Source organism: Sminthopsis crassicaudata, chromosome 3 (assembly GCF_048593235.1).
Source record: "Sminthopsis crassicaudata isolate SCR6 chromosome 3, ASM4859323v1, whole genome shotgun sequence".
Classification (NCBI taxonomy): Eukaryota; Metazoa; Chordata; class Mammalia; order Dasyuromorphia; family Dasyuridae; genus Sminthopsis; species Sminthopsis crassicaudata.
This window is the reverse complement of record NC_133619.1, coordinates 653841622-653863987: the sequence shown is the minus strand read 5'-3', so window position 1 is coordinate 653863987 and position 22366 is coordinate 653841622. Positions and strand designations below refer to the sequence as shown.

General features: G+C 38.6%; 2 protein-coding genes across 2 annotated transcripts; both read right to left on the bottom strand.

Moving 5' to 3' along the window:
- Positions 1-595: 595 nt before the first annotated feature.
- LOC141564688 (uncharacterized) lies at positions 596-8186 on the bottom strand. The gene is made up of 2 exons (XM_074307463.1): positions 8054-8186; positions 596-6560 (listed from the first exon to the last, which is right to left on the bottom strand). The coding sequence occupies exon 2, from the start codon at positions 6538-6540 to the stop codon at positions 3520-3522; it is 3021 nt and encodes a 1006-aa protein (XP_074163564.1). The 5' UTR covers positions 6541-6560; positions 8054-8186; the 3' UTR covers positions 596-3519.
- On the bottom strand, positions 8074-20009 carry LOC141564694 (KRAB domain-containing protein 4-like). The gene is made up of 5 exons (XM_074307477.1): positions 19715-20009; positions 19270-19412; positions 15752-15878; positions 14858-14953; positions 8074-8205 (listed from the first exon to the last, which is right to left on the bottom strand). Exons 2-5 carry the CDS (start codon positions 19300-19302, stop codon positions 8195-8197), a joined length of 267 nt encoding a protein of 88 aa, XP_074163578.1. The 5' UTR covers positions 19303-19412; positions 19715-20009; the 3' UTR covers positions 8074-8194.
- Positions 20010-22366: the final 2357 nt, after the last annotated feature.

Here is a 22366-nt window from a genome sequence, read left to right as displayed (position 1 = left end):
TCAAATTGGGGACCAATCATCTCATGTCAAGCTACTCAGCATCAACTATAGTTTGCTTGATAAACAAGATCATGCTCAGAGAGGCAGGAGGTCCCATCCATGAAAGAAGTTCCTAAGTACTCAATTCCAACCACATCTGGGGATCTGAGACCACTGCCCCACTTACATCTCAATTGCGCTTGCCTGACCTTTCTAGGACCCTTACATGCATATGAAAAAAGAACTGATTTATGTAAGTATGCATTGTTGTTTCATAGATAGATATAGATATAGATATAAATATTTATCTCTATATGTATACATCCTAAATGTTGGTCTTCTCTAATGTGATGTTGGAATGGAAGGGGGGGGAACATTTCAGAACTTAAAATGTGTCATAAAAATAAATTTTCGAAATTTGAAATTCAGAGCCTAGTCAAGAAAAATATAAAAAGGAAATACAAATTTAAAACCACTGATAAAACAAGGGGGAGCTTCTTACATTTTAATATGGGAAGATTTTATTTGCTCTGAATTCTATCAGGGATGATAATTATTATACAAAAGGTCTTTTGAATGCTTTCAAAGTTGGTGAAAATAACAAAAAAGAAACAACTAATATTTGATTATTTTTAATTTTGAAATTCACAAACATGAAATAGATACCATTAAACAGAAAAAGAGGATTACACACGGAACAAGTTCTAACATGAAAAATTGGAATTTCCTTATGAGTAATTAAATAATTCAATATGGCACTTTCAAAGCTATTCTCATTTCTTCTAAACTTTCTTCTGTTCTCTGCTACATGTATTTTAAAAATCTATCAATTTCCTTTACTTCTTTTCTTTCTTTTTTTTTTTTAATGGAGGAAGGGCATTTCTAATTCCTAATCTCCTTTAAAACTGGAAAAAAAAAAAAAAGCCTGTCAGGGAAGAAGTAAACCAAAACGAAGTCCACCACAGCCCACATCCTCAAAAAGTACTTTATTCTACAAACATCACTTCTCATTCAAGAATTAGGTGGTGCAGATCTTGATAAATCCTTTGCAATAGTGGTTCTCATTTTAATAATCAAATCTTGTGACATCTTTCGAACTTACTGGCCTTCACAATATTGTTACTATAAATCAATTAGTCTCCTGATTACATCATGCTGCATTATTTCATACAATTCTTTGTATGCTCCATTTCATTTATATACCAAAATTTGTTCAGCCATTATTCTTTTGTGGGATACATTTAAGTAACTAGTCCTTTGTCAAAACACAGGGAGCTATTATAGTTTTGTAGGTGAGTCCTTTTCCTCTGTATAGGAAAAAAGCCTCTAGAGGCATCACCAATTCAAAGAGTATACATAGTTCAATGACTTTTCTATCTTTAGAGCTTCACCAACGATAAAATAAGCACGTGCCTATTAATTCAAAGCTCAATTTTCTTCTCCCCTTTGCCAATTGCATAGATATGGGTTGGGATATTAAAGTTGATTAAGTGCAGTTTTATCTAATTATTATTGATTCAGAGCTTTTTTCTTGTCAATTTAAATTTTATTTCTAAATTAACAATTGTTTTCTATGCCATGAAACAAATATGTATCTTCCCACTGATGAAAAAGGGAAAAAAAACCAAACATCAAAACCCAAAATTCTATCAAATATTCAATCATTTCCCCCAATATTAGATTCTTAGTGATTTGCATTAATGATTACAGATATGGGACTTATTTATCATAGGATTATTTGTACTTTGTATTTCTTCCTTTGAAAATTGCCCATTTGTACTTTTTAACATTATTCTACACATATAACCTGTATAAAATCTTGGATGTGAAGCCTTTATCAGAGAAAATTTTCCCCAGTTAATTGCCACATTTACAGTTTCATGTAATCCAATCCATGCATTGGATTGTTAATGTGGCCCATTTTATTTTCTGTGAATCTTTCTTTCCATTTGTTTAATGATGAACTTAACCCCTATTCAAAATGGAAAACCCTATCTTTTTTTTTCCCCCCCCCTGGGGCTGGGGTTAAGTGACTTGCTCAGGGTCACACAGCCAGGAAGTGTTAAGTGTCCGAGACCAAATTTGAACTCGGGTCCTCCTGAATTCAGGGCTGGTGCTCTATCCACTGCGCCCCCTAGCTGCCCCCCCTCTTTTTTTATGATTTTTCCAATTATGTTTGAGAGGACTTTTATATCTAAATCACCTACAACTTAGAGCTAATCTTGGTACTGTGTGAGATGTTGGTCTATATCTCTTTTCTGCCAGCCTGCTTTTCACTTGTTCTAGTATTTCTGTGGTGATTAGAAAATTTTGGCTCCATATTTGGGGTCTTGGGATGTACTGAAGGCATGCATATTATACTTACCATTTTGGCTACCTGATTATGTACTTGGATCTACTCAATTTCTCAAGCTAATTTTCAGAACTTCCTCCTTTCTACAAAATACAGAGGTAGGGAATATTTGAGGCAGGATTTGACCCACCTTCTTGATTCAAAACCTAGTGCCCTATTTGTTAAAATTAGTAACTTCCTCTACACTGTTCAATATGAGTTGATAGAAAAATGACTAAACAGTCTATATATATTTTAGCCCACTAAATTGACTATGAATCCTATAACCCATGGAATAAAAAGCAATAGCTATCTCTTCTACCATGACTTAATATGTGCAAAGGTATTTACTATTATTATCTTGTTTGTTCCTTATTATCAATCCTAGGAGGTATTTGCCCATTATTATTAACCCCATTCTACAGATGGGAAAATCAGGGAGAAAGAGGTTAAGTGACTTGTACAGGGTCACGCAGTTAATGTGTCATACATGGAATCTGAATTCAGGTCTTGGGGCTCCAGGCACAATACACTATCACCTCTACCAACTAACTGTTTAAAGATATCATTACAGAAATAAATGTTTAGCAGATATCAAAATACTTATACCAGAACATTTAGCATCACTAAGAAAACAGGAATCAAAGTGAACACTAAATCAGTTATGAAATGGCTGAAGATATCATGGTATATGAATGTTAAAAAAAATTACTGAGAATAATGACAAACTTTAAGATCTTAACAGAAAAAGTCATTATATTTGTAGGCTTTATGAAAATATGACTTTTGAGAAACCTAACAGTCTCTACTGCAAGAGGTCTTACCTCATTACTCAGATCCATAAATTTTCTCTTCAGCATTTTTCCAATGTATAACCAAGTATGAACTCTATGTAAAGGCCTTTGCACTGACAAAAAAATATGCTTTGATAAACCTTAATTTCAGTATGAATATTCTCATATCTAGTGATATCTTTGTTCCAGAGAAAATCCTGATTCCATTGAACAAATTCCTAAAGCTTTTTCCTACTATGAATCCTCTCATATAAAATAAAGTGATGATCTCTGTTCAAGGTCCTTCCCACACTAATCAAAAGGAATTTTCTGAGGTTGAACAATCTTTGTATTCATTTAAATGCCTTTCCTCACCCCTAACTATGACAATATTGATTAGCAATTCTCTGGTGGGAAATAAGGGATGGCTGTTACTTAAAAGGTTTCATCACATTGGTCATATTCATACAGTTTCTCTCCAGTGTGGATTTTTTTGTGTTTATCAAGCCAGGAGCTGGATCTGAAAGTTTTTCCACATTGATTACATTCAAAAGGTTTCTCTCCTGTGTGAATTCTCTGATGCTCAACAAGAATGGTTCTCATTCTGAAAGTCTTTCCACATTGACTACATTCATAAAGTTTCTTTCCAACATGGATTCTTAAATGGTTAGCAAGATTGGCCTTATATGGGAAAGCCTTTCCACATTGATTACATTTATAAGGTTTCTCTCCAGTGTGAATTCTCTGATGTTCAACAAGAATGGTTCTCATTTTAAAAGCCTTTCCACATTGATTGCATACATAAGGCTTTTCTCCAATGTGAATTCTCTCATGTACAGCAAGATTGGATTTCTCTGTAAAAGACTTTCCACACTGAGTACATTTGTAAGGTTTTTCTCCATTATGGATTCTCAAATGGTTAGCAAGACTGGTCTTATATGGGAAAGCCTTTTCACAGTGAGGACATTGATAAGGTTTCTCTCCAATGTGGATTCTTAAATGGTTAGCAAGATTGGCCTTATATGGGAAAGCCTTTTCACACTGACTACATTTATAAGGTTTCTCTCCAGTGTGAATTCTTTGATGTTCAACAAGAATGGTTCTCATTCTAAAAGCCTTTCCACATTCATTGCATTCATAAGGTTTCTCTCCAGTGTGGATTCGCTGATGTACAGCAAGATTGGATTTCTCTGTGAAAGCCTTTCCACATTGATTACATCCATAAGGTTTTTCTCCAGTGTGGATTCTCAAATGATTAGCAAGACTGGCCTTATATGGGAATGCCTTTCCACACTGAGTGCATTTAAAAGGTTTCTCTCCAGTGTGGATTCTCAGGTGTACAGCTAGTTTGGAGTTCTGCGTGAAAGCCTTTCCACACTGATAACATTCGTTACTCTTCTCTCTAGAGTGGGTTCTCTGATGTGCAATAAGAGAAGCATGTTCATGAAAAACTTTACCACATTCCTGACACTCAGGAGATATCTCTCCATGGAGAATTTCCCAATGTTTAGCAAGTTCAAAACTGCATCTCAAAGCCTTTCCACATTGACTACATTCATAAATTTTTTCACCAATGTGGATGTTACAATGTTTAGCAAGACATGTGCTTGACAGGAAAGTCTGTCCACACTGATTACATTCATATTTCTCTCCAGTATGAATTCTCTGATGTTCATGAAGACTTGATCTTTTTTTGAAAATCTTTCCACACTGATTACAATCATGAAGTTTCTCTTCAGTGTGAATTCTTTGATGGACATGAAGACCAGATCTTGTTCTAAAAGTCTTCCCACATTGGTTACATCCATATGGTTTCTCTCCAGTGTGGATTCTCTGATGTTGAGCAAGAATGATATTTTGTGTGAAAGCCTTTCCACACTGATTGCATACATAAGGTTTCTCTCCCGTGTGGATCCTCTTATGTACAGTAAGATTGCATTTTTCTGTAAAAGCCTTTCCACACTGATTACATTCATAAGGTTTCTCTCCAGTGTGGATTCTCTGATGTACAGCAAGATTGGATTTCTCTGTGAAAGCCTTTCCACACTGACTACATCCATAAGGTTTCTCTCCTGTGTGGATTCTCAAATGGTTAGCAAGATTGGCCCTATATGGGAAAGCCTTTCCACACTGAGCACATCCATAAATTTTCTCACCACTGTGGCTTTTCCGATGTTTAGCAAGACAGGAGCTGGATATGAAAGTCTTTCCACATTGATTACATTCATAAGGTTTCTCTCCAGTGTGAATCCTCTGATGTTCACGAAGACTCGATCTTTTTTTGAAAGTCTTTTCACATTGATTACAATTGTGAAGTTTCCCTTCAGTGTGAATTCTTTGATCTTGACCAAGAATGATGTTCTCAGGGAAAGCCTTTCCATATTGATCACATGCATAAGATTTTTCTCGAGTGTGGATTCTCTGATGTACAGTAAGATTGGATTTCTCTGCAAAAGCCTTTCCACAGTGACTACATCCATAAGGTTTTTCTCCAGTGTGAATTCTCAAATGGTTAATAAGGCCAGATCTTTTTGTGAAATTCTTTCCACAATGATTACATTCATAAGTTTTCTTTGCAGCGTGGATTCTCTGATGTTTAGAAAGAACAGCAATTTGTCTGAAAGTCTTTCCACAATGACTACATATATAAGGTTTCTCTCCAGTGTGAATTTTTTGATGCATCAAAATTTGGGAATTCTGAGTGAAAGTTTTTCCACATTGATCACATTCATAAGGTTTTTGTACAGTGTGAATTTTCTGATGTGTAAAGAGACCAGAGCTCCGTCTGAAAGTCTTTCCACATTGATTACATTCATAAGATTTCTCTCCTGTGTGGATTCTCAGATGGTTTTCAAGATTTGCCCTATCTAGGAAAGCCTTTCCACACTGATTACAATCATAAATTTTCTTTCCAGTGTGGATTCTCTGATGCATAGTAAGAGTAGACCTTTTTGTAAAAGACTTTCTACATTGATTACATTCATAAGGTTTCCCAGCAGTATTCTGAGGGTCAATGAGCTTTGAGTTGTGGCTGGAAGTCTTATCACTTTCATTCGCTATGTAAACCATTTCTCCACTATAACTTTCCTGATGTCTTATGATGTCTGAACTCAAACTAATGTCCATTTCCTGTTGAATACCTTGATACAATTGCTCTTGAGAGGGCATCTCATAAGATTGAATAAGACTGATCTTGTCATTAACACATTCACCATCTTCACAATACTGAAAAGAGTCATTCTCTGAGGTCATTTTCTTAAGTTCAATTAGTACAGAATATTGTTTGAAATCCTTTGCATCTTTATCAAATTCATAGTGACTGTTTTGATTTTTCTCTATCTTAATGCCCGAGTCACAGATTTCGCTCAAACTCAAGTCACAGGGAGTATCACTTTTGAATCTTTGCTGGCAAGATTCTTCCACAGAAACGCTTGGCTTCAAAGCAGTCTCATTCATTGTACACTTTGTCTCTGTATCTGAAAGAAACAAACAAAAATATATATACACACATGTATATATATACATATATATGTGTATACACAAGCAAACACACATGCATACTTATGTGTATATACATACGTATGTGTGTATGTATGTATACAAAGACACACACGTATATATACTGGGGGGAAAAAAAATCCCTCTTCCTTCTCCTGAAGTAGGCAGAATTATATTCTATTCTCCTGTCAAAAAGACTGGGTCAAACTTAATGGGTAGAATTAATCAACTGAAAATGCCACTAACTCACATCTGCAGGATGATTTAATTTATGAAGAACTTCACAAACAACATTGGATGTTCACGACAAACCTGTGACACAGGTAGAATCCTCATTACACTTTACAAATGAAGCCATGAATTCACAATAGTCAAGTGACATGACCAATATCCCTGTAAAAGACATCAGAACTCAAATTTTAGCACTGATGCTCCATTCCTAGCACCAAATGGCCTTTCTCCACTTAATTTCTAACTTCTGTTGCTTATTGTTTTTAATTTGCTGTTCTCAGGAAAGCATTCTGCTTCTCTATTTCTATCTCTGTACTATCACTTGTTCATCTTTTGTGAATTTCATATGCTAAGCAAAGAAATAGTTTTGCATTTATTAGCCTTTTGTGTCATATTTTCTTACATTCTATTCTGATATATTGCTATTATGCCATTTGCTACACATATGCTAAATACCACTTTTTTTATCATCTACAAAAGCTCTGAGCACAATTTAATTTTCCTATTAATCCTTTTTAGTCTTATTTTTTCAGTTGTCAATGCTCAGATCACATTTTAAGTGCCAAATATTTTTTTTTTTTATTCACCAGAGGCATGATTGGGGCTTTTAAAAAAAATGATAGCTATCATTTCTTTATTTTTCAAAAATTTATCTTGAATACCAATGTTCCCCAAAAACAAAGAAAAAAAAAACTCCAATCCTTGTGAAATTTGAAACGACAACAACAAAAAAAATCCACATATTTCCCACATTCAGAAATACATGGTCTCTTTCTGTATCTTCAGACCATTTTTCTTCTTTCAGAAAGTGGACAGCAGTGATACTTACCAGCTAGTGATTCATGAACACATTGGGGGTTCATGACTATGGTTTAAGGGGTCTAAGCTAAAAAATTATTTAATGGCATATAAAGTAGTAGATAAATGTACAATTTTGCTACAAATATAATTCTCCTCTCCACAACAAGTATGTGTAAGTTTGAATAATAGTTTTCTTCAAGCAATGATTCAAAATAGTCATGATTAGGCATACAATTTTAGTGTTCATACAGTGATTAAATCAAACTGACTTTTAAACAAAATCTGTTTCTCAACCTATCATTAAAATGTTGCCAAATTGTCAGAAAGGTTTGACATTCAAGTGGAAGTCAATCCCTAGTGGATGGTTATAGGGATGCACATACCCTCATTTGCTTGTGTGATATACTGCACTAAAGTAGCTCCCTCATTTCAGGGTTACCTTGGAATTGCAATTCATCAGTGCTGTTATCATCAGATCAAGATGGTGCAAGTGTTTGTGTTCTTGCATTTGGAAGGTTCTTTTAAAATTATGCTCATCAAGTATGAGCATTACAAGACATCTTGGAACCACCTGGGACCATCACAACTTTTCTACAAAGAAAAAAAAAATGCCTCAAGAAAACTGAAAACTGAATGGATGCCCATTAGCTGGAGAATGGCTGATTAAATTGTGGATGTTATGGAATATTATTGTTCTTTAAGAAATGACCCCAGGATGATTTCAGAGGCCTGCGGAGACTTACATGAACTGATGCTGAGTGAAATTAGCAAACCCAGGAGATCACTGTACACAGCAACAAGAAGACTATACAACCAATTCTGACGGACGTGACTCTGAATAATGAGTTGATTCAAACCAGTTCTACTTGTTCAGTGATGAAGAGAGCTATATACACTCAGAGAGAGAATCGTGTGAACTGAGTGTGGACCACAACATAGCATTTTCATGCTTTCTATTGATGTTTGCTTGCATTTTGTTTTCCTTCTCAGGTTTTTTTCTTTCCAAATCTAATTTTTCTTGTGCAGCAAGATAACTATTGATATGTACACATATATTGGATTTAACATATATTTTAACATATTTAACTGTACTGGACTACCTACCATCTAGGGGATGGGGCGGGGGAAAGGAGGGGATAATTTGGAACAGAAGGTTCAATGTTGAAAAATTACCCATGCATATACTTTGTAAATAAAAAGCTTAAATTAAAAAAAAAAAAGTTAAATTCTGCTGTATTAATAAATATTAACATAGCTTACCTTTCCAAAAAATACCTCATACTGCCATTTAAGGCTATTTTTTATTTGAACTTATCTTCTGTTTATGTTATTATTCTTCTATCAGGAAGGTTTTCAGAGGATATTTTTGTAATGTTTCTGTGAGGATGTGGACAGTATGCCAGTAGTAGAAAAAAGAAACATATATCTGAAAATTCCTTTCCTTAAAAAATGTTGTTTTATGTAAAAGTATTAAACAATATAGGCATTTGTCATTTAATACACTACTTGCTATTAGGAAACAGAAAAATAAATATTTTATATATTAACTAGTGATTTATTTTAATGACCAACTTATGGGCAAAATAGAAAAAAAGAATTTCTATCCCTCAGCAAGGGAAGCTATACAATTCTCCTACACATTCCATCTCACCCATGTGAGAGTGAGTGATTATAAGTCAAATCTCCCAAGATCTGGGCCTAGTAATCAGAAAGAAGTGGGTTCAAATCCTACCTCATTTACTTATTAGAATAAGTCATTGAACCTTTTCCTGTTTCCTTAATTGTAAAGTAGAAATAAGAATAGTACCCATCTCATAGCACCATAAAGATCAAATGAGAGAATGTCTGTAAAGCACTTAGCCCAGTGTCTAAGACCCTCCAGGCATTACATAAATATTTATTATTATTTTTTGTTGTTTTTCTTATTATTAAGTTAACTGGATGCAGAACCACACTGAATACTGAATTTGGTAGCTCTTGAACAAAAAACTGCAAACTTTGATTCAAGGAAAAAAAGAGTCTAATTAATGAATTTCATATATTATGGTAGGTATAATCCCTTCCAAGTTATAATTTATTTTATGAAAAAAAATGCTATTTATATTCATTGAAGTCTATAAAAATAAATTTAAATTGAAGTTTTAGAGCTAATAAGCAAGAAGCCCTACTCTATTTTAAAAAAATTAATTCTTACAGGAATTTTTTCCATAATTTTCATAATTTTTCATAATTAAAATTAGGATATTATTTTGTTTCATTATTTAACCAGAACAAAATTTTACTATTTATAATAATACAGTGAAACTAAGTATTGATTTGGAGCTTTGAGGGGCAACAGTTTTCTGGGTCACTACTGGAGGAATTAAATGCAAAAATAACAAGAATAATATGAGTAATAGCTTAAATGACTGGGGAGATTAACAACATGCTTCTTATTCTTTATAGAGGTCCTAAGAATCAAGAGCCATTACTTTAAAGTTATTGTTGGTTGCATTGATGAATGTCTCTCCATATGAACTATTCTACTCATTCTTTTGTCAGTGTCTGTTCATTCAAGTCTTCTCAGGTTTCTCTAAAATTGTGCCTTTTATCATTTCTTGAGACGGAATAACCTTCCATTTTATTCTCAGATTATCAATCATTTCTTTAGACATTTCCCAATATATGGTGACCATCTTTGTTTCCAGTTCTTTGAAACTACAAAAAGATAGCAGCTATAATTTTCACTCTTTTTGTTGTTGTTTACTTGTATTTTATTTTGCTTTTCTTTTCTTCTTGTGTGGCACAATAATTGTATAAATATGTATACACATATTAGATTTAACATATTTCTAATCATGTTTAACATAAAAAAATAAAAATAAAAAAAACATCTTCCTCATAATTGGAATGTCCACTGGATTATAGAGGAACTGCCCATATCTGGTGGAACACAATCTAGCAATAGACAATTCATTACACAGTGTTTAAACTTTAATTTATTGTATCCCAAAAGTAAATTAAGACATAGAGTTAACATGTTTTCTCTATTCCTGTGAGAGGACATTATCAAGTCACTGAGCAATGATGTAAGTTTCAGTAGGATATAAGTTTGAAACAGGATTAAAAGATGAAATCTGATTCAGGCCAAGTTAAATCCAAAATAAATCCCTAAATAGAAAACTAGATAGCCCTCCAGAAAGAGGCAAAGCTGAAAGATAGAAAATTGCCCACTTTTTGATATCTTGTTTGGCATTTTCTTCATTATACTACTTAATGGAGTGGGTATCAGCAATGGTGAAAATGAAAACAAGATTGATTCAATGTTTGGTTCTTTTTCTTGAACTGGATTAGACTAACAACTTTCACTGTCACCTTGGAGTTAAATAAAACTATTTGTTTACTTTTTATTTTCTATCTATAAAGCAATTCTCTACCCATGATAAAATTATTTTCTTCTGATATTATTGGGATTTTTTTTCCCCTCCATTGAGGTATATTATCTTGTCAACTATATCAGAACCATTTCTAAATAAATTTCTAAAAAAAAAAAAATCTTAAAAAAAAAGATAGCAACTATAATTTTGGATTGTCTATAATTTGGGTTCTCTTATTTCTTTAGTTGATAGGTTTACTAGTGGTAATCACTGGGTCAAAGGGCAGCCAAATGAGTCAGTCTGGGGGCAGAGTTCCAAACTTTATTATAGAATAAAATTCTTTTATTTTAATGCTGGGTGAATCTTTCTTTCACGGGTGTTTCTTATATACAACATGTTGTCAGGTTCTGCTACCTTTCTCTATTATTATGGATGAATTCATCCTATGCACGTTTAGTAATGATAATGAAGTCTTCTTTATCATATTCCCTTAACCCTTGCCTCAGTGGTTAGGAGAATAAAAAAGATGGGATCAACATTAGTCATCTATAATTGAAATGGCACGATCTTCATTTCTTACCCCATCTTGTTATCCATTCCAGCTCTTGATAACTGCTTGTAATACTATCTTAAAAAGTTCCTGCCTTTTTAATCTCAACTCTTTGAAGCAGTCTCACTAATGGAAACACTTTCCATCTTGAGGCAGCTGGGTGGCGCAGTGGATAGCGCAATGGATCTGGAGTCAAGAAAACGCGTTCAAATACAGACTGACATGGGCTACCTGAGCAACACTGAGTAAGTCACAGTATTTCCATTTACCCCATTTTCCTTATCATTAAGAAGAGAATAATCATACCTCTCACTTCTCAGGATTGTTGTGAGGATCAAATGAGCTACTATTTGTGAATTGCCTGACACACAGTAGGTGTTGCTTTTTATCATTAGCAATTTGGTTACTTCATTAAAAACCTGCATTCCTTAAACTGTTCTTGTATGCTCACCTTTCATTCATTCATTTCCTTGTTGAATTTAAATGCACTGCCCTACCAAAACACCCTTCTTAACCTGGATCAGCTAAGAGTGAAGTTCATGATCTGTAGTTTCTTCTCAAACCACCTGTTTATATTCCAGATTGAGCTTCTGGATAGGAAGGACTTTTTTATTTTGTTTTTTAAATAATTCTTTGCACTCCTGAACCTTACGGCACAGTGCCTAGAATATAAGTGTTGAACTGATGTTTATTGAGTCATTGGGCCTATGGCTAATACTAGGAAACAACAAGTCCTTTGTTCTCTGGATTCTGGACTTGTGCTTAATTCTCAAATGCAGGTTCTGTGCTCAACCCTATTTTTGTTTATTTTTTGCATTTTATCACCCACAAGGAACTACTTTGGTTCAAACCCGACTGAATCTGACCAGACCAAGTATGGGACAACACAAAAGTTTCTAGGTTACTGGAAGGTTTTGTGCTACAGGCTGCCTGGGAGTCTCTACCTCCCAACTCCCTAACTTTCACTTCAATGGTCAAGGCTTTTCTGAAAACTGAGATAAGATTGGGCCACAGAGATTAGGAAAGGTTTTTTGATAACTTAGGCAAAACTCAGGCTGGGGTGACTACTTCTAAGCAAGACAGTGACCTTCTTTCCTTCTCAACTGCCAAAATGAAGACAAAAGACAAGAATGAAATCAGCATGGCATGGTCTGTTACAGCGTGGTAATCTCAGATCCTTAACTGCCTGTCCCACTCAACCCAGTCTTTCCCAAACCTTTCATCTTTCCACATCCTTCCTATTTGGTTTGTTCATCTCTACTCTCGATTGACAACTTGGTTTCATATTTCATTGAAAAATGAGACATTTATGGGATTACCTGTCATGGGGGGGGGGAGTGGAGGGAGGGAGGGGATAATTTGGAAAAATGAATGAATAAATAAATAAATAAATAAATAAATAAATATATATATATATATATATTTAACACGAAAAAAAAAAGAAAAAAAAAAAAAGAAAAATGAGACATTTGTTGATCTCTCCTCCAATTTAATTTCATAATCATGCTCCTAACCCAAGCACTGACTGAACTCATATGCTGCCTCCTGTTCTACATTGGATTGCAAAGCTGAAGGATGGAGTGTCAAACCTTTTTCCAATGTCTCCCTTTATAAAGAGCAGAAATGGACTTTTAGAGGTTTCCTCCATCTTGCTTGGCATCAACTCTGCAGAACAAGATGCCCAAAGTACACCCCTGTTTCGTTCCCCTCCCTCACCCACTTTTATTCTTTCTTGCTTCCTTCTTTCTGCCATTTCTCCTCTTCCCCCAAACCTCTCTGGACTGTAAGATACTTAAGGGCAGGGACTATCTTTTTTTAATTTTAATTAATTGTATCCATAGCACTTAGCACAATACCTGGTACATAGCAGATAACAAATCCCTGACAGTCAAAGAAGACTCACTTAGTTCATTCATTCCCATCTTTCTCCCCTTTCATTGCTAAATACCTAGAAATGGCCATCTACAATTGATGCCTCCAATTCCTTTCCTTTCACTATTTTTGAAACTCTCTGCAGTCTGGCTTCCAAATTCCTTGTGCAACGAAAATAGTTCTCTGTGAAGCTATGAATCATCTCCAAATGGCCAAATCCAGTGAATTGTTCTCAATCCACATTTTTCCTGACCTCTCTGTTACCTCTGCCACTGCCAATCATCCTCCTTTTCCTGGATACTTTCTTCTCTAGGTTTTAGGGATAATATTCTCTCCGGAGTTTCTCCTTTCAAATCTAAAATGAAATTCCTTTTCTTTTGACCAATATCCCACCTTCTTATTTGACTACTGCTACTCAGAGCACCATCTTGCCAATTATCCAGGCTCATTACCTAAGTAATCACCCCCTCTTCACCTATACCCACACACTAGCACCCCCCATTTCAATTTTTTGGAAAGTCCTGTTGATACTACTTTTGTAACCTTCCTCCCAGACACCCACCCTATCTCTCCCATCATTGCCACTTTCTTGGTTCAGGTCTGTATAATCTCACATCTGTAGTATGGCAAGAGCTCGCTGGTTGGTTTCACTACCTAAACTCTCTCTGAAGTCCACTTAATTCTCCAAAGAAGCTCAAATCCACCTTCTGAATAGAGAGACAAAAACTTCTGGGTGCAAGAGCCCTTCATCATCTTTCCTTCCCCTACCTTTCCAGTCTTCTTCCACCTAAGATAATCCAGGGGTACAGGCCTCCTTTTTTTTCCTTAAATAAGATCCTTTATCTCCTGATTTCAAGTGCTTTCTCTGGCTCCTCCCACTGTCTAGAATGCTCATCCTGGCTTCCCTAAGTCTCCCTTAAAAATCCCCCACCTTCTACAAGAAGTCTTTGGTAGTGCTCTATGACCATTGTGCCTTTTCTCTCTTAATTAACTCTAATTGATCCTGGATATAACAGATCTCCAAATAATAGTTTGAATGCTTGGGAACTCTCTGACAATAAGGGTTGTCTCTTGCTTTTGTATCTATGGCATTTAGCAAATTATCTGGTACTTAAGAATGCTTGTGGACTTGAAGGTGTAGGAAAGAGCTAATACAGGACAGCCTCCGCCCTTTCTGGATGCTTTCAGATTTCCATGTCCCAATGTTCTAAATGATTTTTTGTAGTATCATAGATTTATTAATTACTACAAGAGAAATGAAAGGCCATGTTGGCCAAAATTCTAATTTCAGAGATGGGAAAAAGTGATGCTCAGAGGCTCCTTGTTCCCAGGATCTTACTGCTAAAAAACATCTAAAAAAGAATTCCAAGTCAGGTCTTCCTGTCCCTGAGCCTAGCATCCTCTTCCCTGAAACACAGAGGTTTTTTGGGATAACAGCCCTCATACTTGCTACCATCTCACTCACCTGGACAAGAGTTCTTCAGGTCTATTTGATCTAGGATCCACGATGGTTCCCTTTCCTCAAAGTGGGAGACCAAATCTTCTTTGAGAACTGGGATCCCTTAGAGTGAGAAATGGAGAAGGAATGAGGATGGAGAGAAATGTACACTTTAGTCCTCTTTAGGGAAAGGGGAAATGCAGGCAAGGACCCCAGGAGGGTCCCAGGACTCCGGAAGGATAGCTGAACCAGTATTAACTGTTTTGAGCTTGGATGTAGGTAGATCATGCAGCCAAACTGGAACAAGAAAATTTGGTTTCTGTCTACCTCTTTCTTAGAAGGATGACCACTACCTAGTTCGCTGCTGAGAGCCCTGGGGCTCAAGTCATGGAAACTTGAATTGGAATCAGTCTCAGACACTTAAATGCCACTTAACCCCTATTTATCTTAATTTCCTTAATTGTTAGATGGGGATAACCACAGCAAGAAAAATCACAGGGTATTAGTAAATTCAAATTAAACTCTACTTCTAAAGTACTTAAGACAGTGCCTGGGACACAGGACTAGGAGTAATGAGTTACTAATTTATATCCCACAGAGGAATGACTTGTCTTGTTGGGTTCACAGGGGGTTCCTTTTACTGTATATCTACAAGGAAAATCAGAATGATCAATTTTCAGAAATTTTGCAGTCAAAATTTATGCCCAGGCAGAAGATACTCTAGATAATCTCTGAGATTAGTTCCAAGTCTGAAATTCTATAAATCTCGTTAATTTTGTAACATGAAGCTACAAGCTACATAAAACACATCAGGAAGTGTCACAAAATGCAAAGACCTAATACCATGAGAACCAGGGAGCAGGAGGACTGGGAAAATTACCATTTCTGCATATTCAGAGAAACCAGAAAAGACATGCTTACCCATGGAAAGCAGGTTCTGGGAGTTTTCCTGCATGACAACCTTGTAGAGCTCTTTCTGAGAATGGTCCAAGAGGCACCACTCCTCCTGGGTGAAGTCCACGGCCACATCCTTGAATGTCAATGATTCCTAATCATTAAAATTCACAAGATTTAGGGCTGAAACCAACACTTAATAATGTTCAGGGGGAAAATGAAACTCAGAGAGGGGATTTTATAAAATTTTGAGTGTCAGAGCCAATACTTAAAACTGTAGTTATTAAAAACCTAAATGGAATGAGAAAAAGCATTTCGTATTTGCAGTTGGAATAAATTTGGCAAATATATTATCATGAATGTCTCTTCCTATGCAATCAAGAAGATATAGGGGTCTGTCAGTGAGGTATGAGAATCTATAGAAGAGAAAAACAGACAATGTGAAACTTCTTCCTCATCAGAACTCTCCTAACGATATGTTAAGAAAATTCTACAGAGAGTTATGAAAAGCTGTCAAGTACTACATGTTCTAATTCTAAAAACATTATCTTGGAACACTGAAAAGAGAATAAAGGAAAATAAATAATCTAGGTAATTACTAAAAAGCCTAAAATAAAGTCTTATCTACTAGACAACAAGATTCATAGAGAGAATAATCATAATCTGAACTTTACTTAATATGAGATTTTAATGAATCAAGTAAAGAGTTATTTATGGTTGTTTTGAGGACTTTAGGTCATAGGCAAAATATCACATGTTTTTGCTTCACGAATGCTTTTATTCGTTCATGGCATATATTCATTAATATTCACATTTCATAACCTGGAAAAACTTACATGAACTGTTACGAAGTGAAGTAAGACAAACCAGGAAAACCCTGTACACAGTAACAGCAACATTGAATGATTTAGCTCTCAACAATAAAACTACATTTCCAAAGACGCGTGACGGAAAATGCTATCCACCATCAAGAGAAATAACTGGTGGTGTCTAAATGCAGACTGAAGCAGGCTATTTTCACTTTCCTTCTTGATTTTCTTTGTCCATTTTGCTTTGGTTCTTCTCTCACAACATGACTAATGTGGAAACATGTTTTACATGATTGCACACATGTAGCCTGTTTTGGAGAGGAGGAAGGTAAGGGCAAAAGTGTGAACTCAAATTAAAAAAAAAAAAATCATGCAGGAGGCAGCTAGATGGTGCAGTGGATAGAGAGCACCAACCCTGAAGTCAGGAGGACCTCAGTTCAAGCCACCTAACCCTGATTGCCTCAGCAAAAAAAAACATGCAGGAAAACTCCCAGAACTTTAAAATATATATATACATATCCAGCAAAATTAACCATATTGAATAGGAAAAAAAGAAAAAGGACATTCAACAAACTTGCAGATTTTCAGGATTTTCTCTCCAACTTGAACTCAATTCAAAATTTAATACATCAAACCCAGCATGAAAGTTTAGTTTCAAGGGACTCAACAAGGACAAATTGTTTGTGCTTTTTTTTTTTTTTTTTTTTTTTAGGCTGGGGTTAAGTGACTTGCCCAGGTCACACGGCCAGGAAGCATTAAGTGTCTGAGACCACATTTGAACTCGGGTCCTGAATTCAGGGCTGGTGCTCTCTCCACTGCGCCCCCTAGCGGCCCCTGTTTGTGTTTTTTAAAGTGAAAAGTAAGCTTAAGATTGATATCCACAACTGGGGAGTCCAAAAGAAAGACTGGGGCAGAGATGCGTATGATCTGACTTTAAGAACTAAAACTCTAGAAAAAGGTAAAAATTATTAACTATGCTATGGGGATGAAGTGCAGAGCAAGAACCAATAAAAAGACATTGGGGGGAAGGGTTGGTAGTTCTGAAAACCAACTCACAATGGGAATGGGTTAAACAGGGAACCACACACACACACACACACACACACACACACACATATACACAGAGAGAGAGAGAGAGAGAGAGAGAGAGAGAGAGAGAGAGAGAGAGAGAGAGAGAGAGAGGAGAGAGAGAGAGAGCTCTCGAGAGAGTGCACCCTCCAGAAAATACAAAGAAATAAGGGATAAGATAAGAGGGTGTATAGAAGATATGCAGATTAATGATAATGGGACAAGAAGTGTAAATTAATGGGAAAGGGATAAAGAGGGAGGGGAAGGTGTAGTGAGAAGATAAGGAAGGATTCCTGGTTGAGGAAATAGCCTCATAGATTTATATATATATATAAATCTATAATATATATATATTATAGATCTATATATATATATATATATAGATTTATATATAAATAGAATTAAAATAGAAAAGTCTAGTAGGTATTTATATATAAATAGAATTAAAATAGAAAAGTCTAGTAGGTATTTATATATAAATAGAATTAAAATAGAAAAGTCTAGTAGGTATGGGAAATACACAACAAGGATCAGGAGTAGAATTTAATAGGGAAAAAAATTTAGGGCTGGTAATCACTGACTTCAGATAAAGTCAAACTTAGAGATTCGATCAGAGAATCTAATAGGTCAGTCCTATTAAGATTGTTTGTATCAACGTATGTATAAATGACTATGTGTATATGTGTCTATGCAGGTGATGTATAGGTGTGAATATAGAAATGTGCGTAGATATGAATATACACATCCTCCTTCCCCCATGTTTAACTGGCCTGTGTTCAGCAGAGAACAAAAGAATGACCTACAAGGAAGCAAATATAGTTATAATATAATCTCTTATTATTATATGAGTATTCTTGAAATGGAAATTTATTGTTAAATATTTTGAATACTATATTTTTCTGGGCACATTTCAATATTGTGTGTTGCTTTTAAAATTTCATTTCTTTTTCTACTTTGTTTTTTTTTCTTATCTTTAAATAAGTATTTTTTAAAAATAAAAAAGTAAAAATTCTTGGCAGGAAATAACATGCGATGACGACAACTTTGCAAAGAAAACCAGCTGGGGATGATGTTGGGGCTCTGCGCTCTCCAGACAGGAGCCTCGTGGGAAGTGCTTGACTCTCACCTGTTACAAGGGAAATCTGAAAAAAGGAAATACAGAAGGTGCAGAAGAGGGATGTGTGTGTGCACGTGTGCAAGGAATGCAGAAAGGATTTCTGTGCAAGAGACTACAGAATGAGACAGATGTGTGTGCATATGCCTGCAAGAAATGCAGAAAGAGCGAAAAGGATCTCAAAGACACTAATAAACGAGGAGGGGGGTGGGTGTGCAAGGAATGCAGAAAGAAAAGAAAGGATTTCCGTGTAAGAGATTAAACGAGGGATGTGTGTGTGTGCAAGGAATGCAGGAAGAGGAGCGAGGCTCTCTGCATAAGAGACTCATAAATGAGAATGGGGGCAGCTGGGGGGGGTCATTGCTAGAGATGACCAGGCCCTAAGGGAGCCCCACACTCCGGAGGGGGCGGGGCCGAGAAGTTACGTCACATCACGCTTATTTAAATGATAATTAAGGGAGTGCAGGGGGAGATGCTCAAAGGCAGAGGGAGCCGGGAGGGGGAAGGGGGAGGCTGAGCCTCGGCCCCGCCTGCGGCCACCCCCCCCCACTCACCTGCCAGGAGGGTTTGCTGGCTCCGGGGGCCATGTCCTCAGGCTCCCTGCCGGGCCGCCGGATCCTCTTCGGGCTGAGCCCGGGAGGGACCAGGATCAGGGAGGGACGCGTCCGTCCAGCCACTGCCCGGGAGCGGGTTCGGCCTACAAGGATTCAGAGGGTGAGGCCCCCTCGGCGTCGCCCGGCACTTCCCTCAAGGAGAAGCTGCCCCCAGGAATCGCCTCCTCCCCTTTCCTCGCCTCCCTCCCACGGGGACACCCCCCGACGCCCGCAGAAGGAAACAGTCCGTCCCCCCCCCCCCCTGTGCATCGGAGGCTCCGGGTTAGGGGGAAGGTCGGGCTGCGTGACCCGGAGTGAAGGCAGGGGATGGCGCCCCTGGATGCGAGGGACGGGGCCCCGAGCCAGGCCGGAGGGGCGCGCGCTCCCGATTTCCGGGAAGACTCACCGCGAGGTCCGGGAGAAGGCCCCCGAGCGCGGCCGGCGGCCACAGGTGCGGGGCTCGGACCTCCGGGAGTACAGAGGGGGAAGTCGGCTCCCACAGTCCAGCCTCCGGGCTAGGCGGCTGGGGGTGGCGCCTCCCGGGCCCGGGAATCCCGCCCCGCCCCGCCCCGCCCCGCCCCGCCCCTGCGTCCTCGGGAGTCTGGCGAGCCTCCGACGGTCCTCAGTGTCACCGCCGGAGAACGCCGCCGGCCTCTGGGCCTGAAGCCCGGCCCTCCATCCCCGGCCTCCGCACAGGCCCTCCCCGGGGAGCAGAGGAAGTGAGCTCTCTGATTGACGGAGGGCAGCGTTCCCTCTGATTGGCAGAACGAAATCGTGTTCTCTGGTTGGCCCTATCGTAGCGTGACCTTTGAAGGCGGGAGTTAGGCGTCTCTTCTGATTGGCAGTCGTGGTGCAGTGAACTCCTGCTCCGGCCCAATCTGGCCAAAGCCTAGAAAAGAGCCAGTTAGAAGGATTAAGCCGGTCGTTCCCAGTCTAGACACCCCTTGCGGCTTATAATCTTAAAGTGTCTCCTCAGGAACTTTGGGAGAGCCCACGCTCCCCCTAACCCGTGACAAATGAGAAAATAAGGGGAGGGTGAAGATTCCGGAGGAGGCTGCCTGGGAGTTTTGGGAAACGTAGGCGCAAGCGCATGCGTACTCTCTCGGCCGGGGGGATGGGTGCGCCTGCGCCTTCAGAGCTGGAAGGGGTCCCGGAGCCCAGAGTTCCTGCTTGTTCCTGCGGTGCCGCCCCCATTCTGGCTGATCAGGTCCGGGGGGAGCAGCCCCTGTAACGGAGGAGGGTAGAAGGGGACAGACAGACAGGGGGTGGGGGCAGGTGTGATAAGTGGGCTCGAGAAGGGAGTATGAAAGCCCCTCGGGGAGGGGGGGGCCCTCGGCATTGGAAGGGAAAGCTTGGGAAGGGCTGAAACCCGAGCTGCGGAGGGCTGTCTGGGGAAGGGCGTGGCCACTGTCCCAGAGGTGGGTGGGAGCCTTAATAAAAATGTTTATTTCCTTAAGTAATTCCCTATGTTATGCCATTAAAAAGTCGCTTCAAATTTTTGAATTCCACATTCTCTCCTCCTTTCCCTTCCTTGAGAAAGCAAACCATTGGATGCGGGTAATAAAGGTAAAATCATGCGATGCAAATGGCCATGTTTGTCGCAAAACAAGATAAAAAGAAGGAAATATTTGGGGGTCTGTTTAAAGAAGAGCTGTGCTTCCAGCACAGGAGGGATAGTACTTTTCATCCGGGCCCTTGGAATGGCCTCGGACCCAGCAGCCCCTCACAGGCGCCCCCTCTCGCTCGTACCCGGACATGTGTGCTTTTGGTCGCTTCAGGTGGCGTGAATTCACACAAATCTTCCCGGGTTTTCCCCAAACCTTCGGCCTCTCGTTGCTGCCCGCAGCACGTGTTTAATCCCGTCCCGGAACCCCGAGTGTTCATCCGCTCCCCGGCCACCACAAAAAGAGCGGCTTTCCGGCTTTTTCGTTTTCCACCTCCGCCCTCCCGCCCCCTTTTCCTACTTGTGCTCCTGCTGGGCTAAAGATGCACCTTCTAGACACTTCGGGGCGTGACTTCATTCTCCGGAATCCCCCCCCCCTGCGTTCGAGTCCTAACTTCCACGTGCTCTCCGCATTTCTCGTTCGTCCCGTCAGCCAGTCCGACGCGCGTGACGTGGCACCTCGCGGTTTTTTAACTTAAGTTCCCTAATCAGCAGTGATTTCGGCCAGTTTTCAAGTGACTCTTCCTGGCTTTGACTTATTCTGAAAACACATCCTTTGCTCGTTTGATTTTTGTCGGACACAGAGTTCTTTTTTAATATATTTTAATAGGTTTTATTTGCCAGATAGATGCACGGGTAATTTTACAGCGGGGACAATTGCCAACCTTTTGTTCTCATTCCCCGCCCCCCCCCCATGGCAGGTGGACCCGTACCTGTTCAATATGTTAAAGTTAAGGTAATATATGTCTACACGTCCAAACCGCTGTACAAAAAGAACCGGACTTTGAAATAGTGTGCCATAGCCAGCGAGGGAAGTCCAAAATGCAGGCGCAAGCATGGCGGTCCGCGGGTTTATCGAACGCTGGCGGACGGTGTTGTTTCCCTCGGCTATGCCGTCTTTCTACCACCTTTTCTCCTAGCCAGTGTCCAACTGATGTATATAGTTTGAAATCTGGAAATTCTGGATTGCCGAGTTTCACATTCTTTTCTTCCTTCAGGTGAATTTTGTTACAATTTTTTCCTCACTGTAAAATAATATTTTGGTCATTTGATCGGCATGGTACTGAATAAGAACGCCAACTTGGGCAGGGGGGTCATTATGTTAATAGGTCTACCCGGAAGCAATTAATATTTCTTCAGTTTAGCTCTGTCTCATTGGAGTGAAAAGTGTTCCTAATTGTGTTCATAAGCTCCCTGGGTGTTTCTGGGCAGAAAAAATCCCAAGTATTTTCTATTGTCTGAAGTTATTTTCAACGGAATTTCTCTTTCCATCTCTTGCTGCTGGACTTTGTAGCGTCCAGCAAGGCTGGTGGTTTTTAAAGTTTACTTTTCGTCCTGTAATTGTTTCAGATCATTTTTTGTGAGTTGATTCTTTAGAATTCTCTAAGTACATTC

Excerpts from the sequence above, each read along its gene's own strand:
- LOC141564688 (XM_074307463.1), bottom strand. The coding sequence starts at position 6,540 with ATGAATGAGACTGCTTTGAAGCCAAGCGTTTCTGTGGAAGAATCTTGC.
- LOC141564694 (XM_074307477.1), bottom strand. The coding sequence starts at position 19,302 with ATGGCCCCCGGAGCCAGCAAACCCTCCTGGCAG. Across the intron at positions 15,879-19,269 it reads CCAGCAAACCCTCCTGGCAG|GAATCATTGACATTCAAGGA; the intron begins GTGAGTGGGGGG and ends TTTAATGATTAG. Across the intron at positions 14,954-15,751 it reads CCAGAACCTGCTTTCCATGG|GGATCCCAGTTCTCAAAGAA; the intron begins GTAAGCATGTCT and ends TCTCACTCTAAG.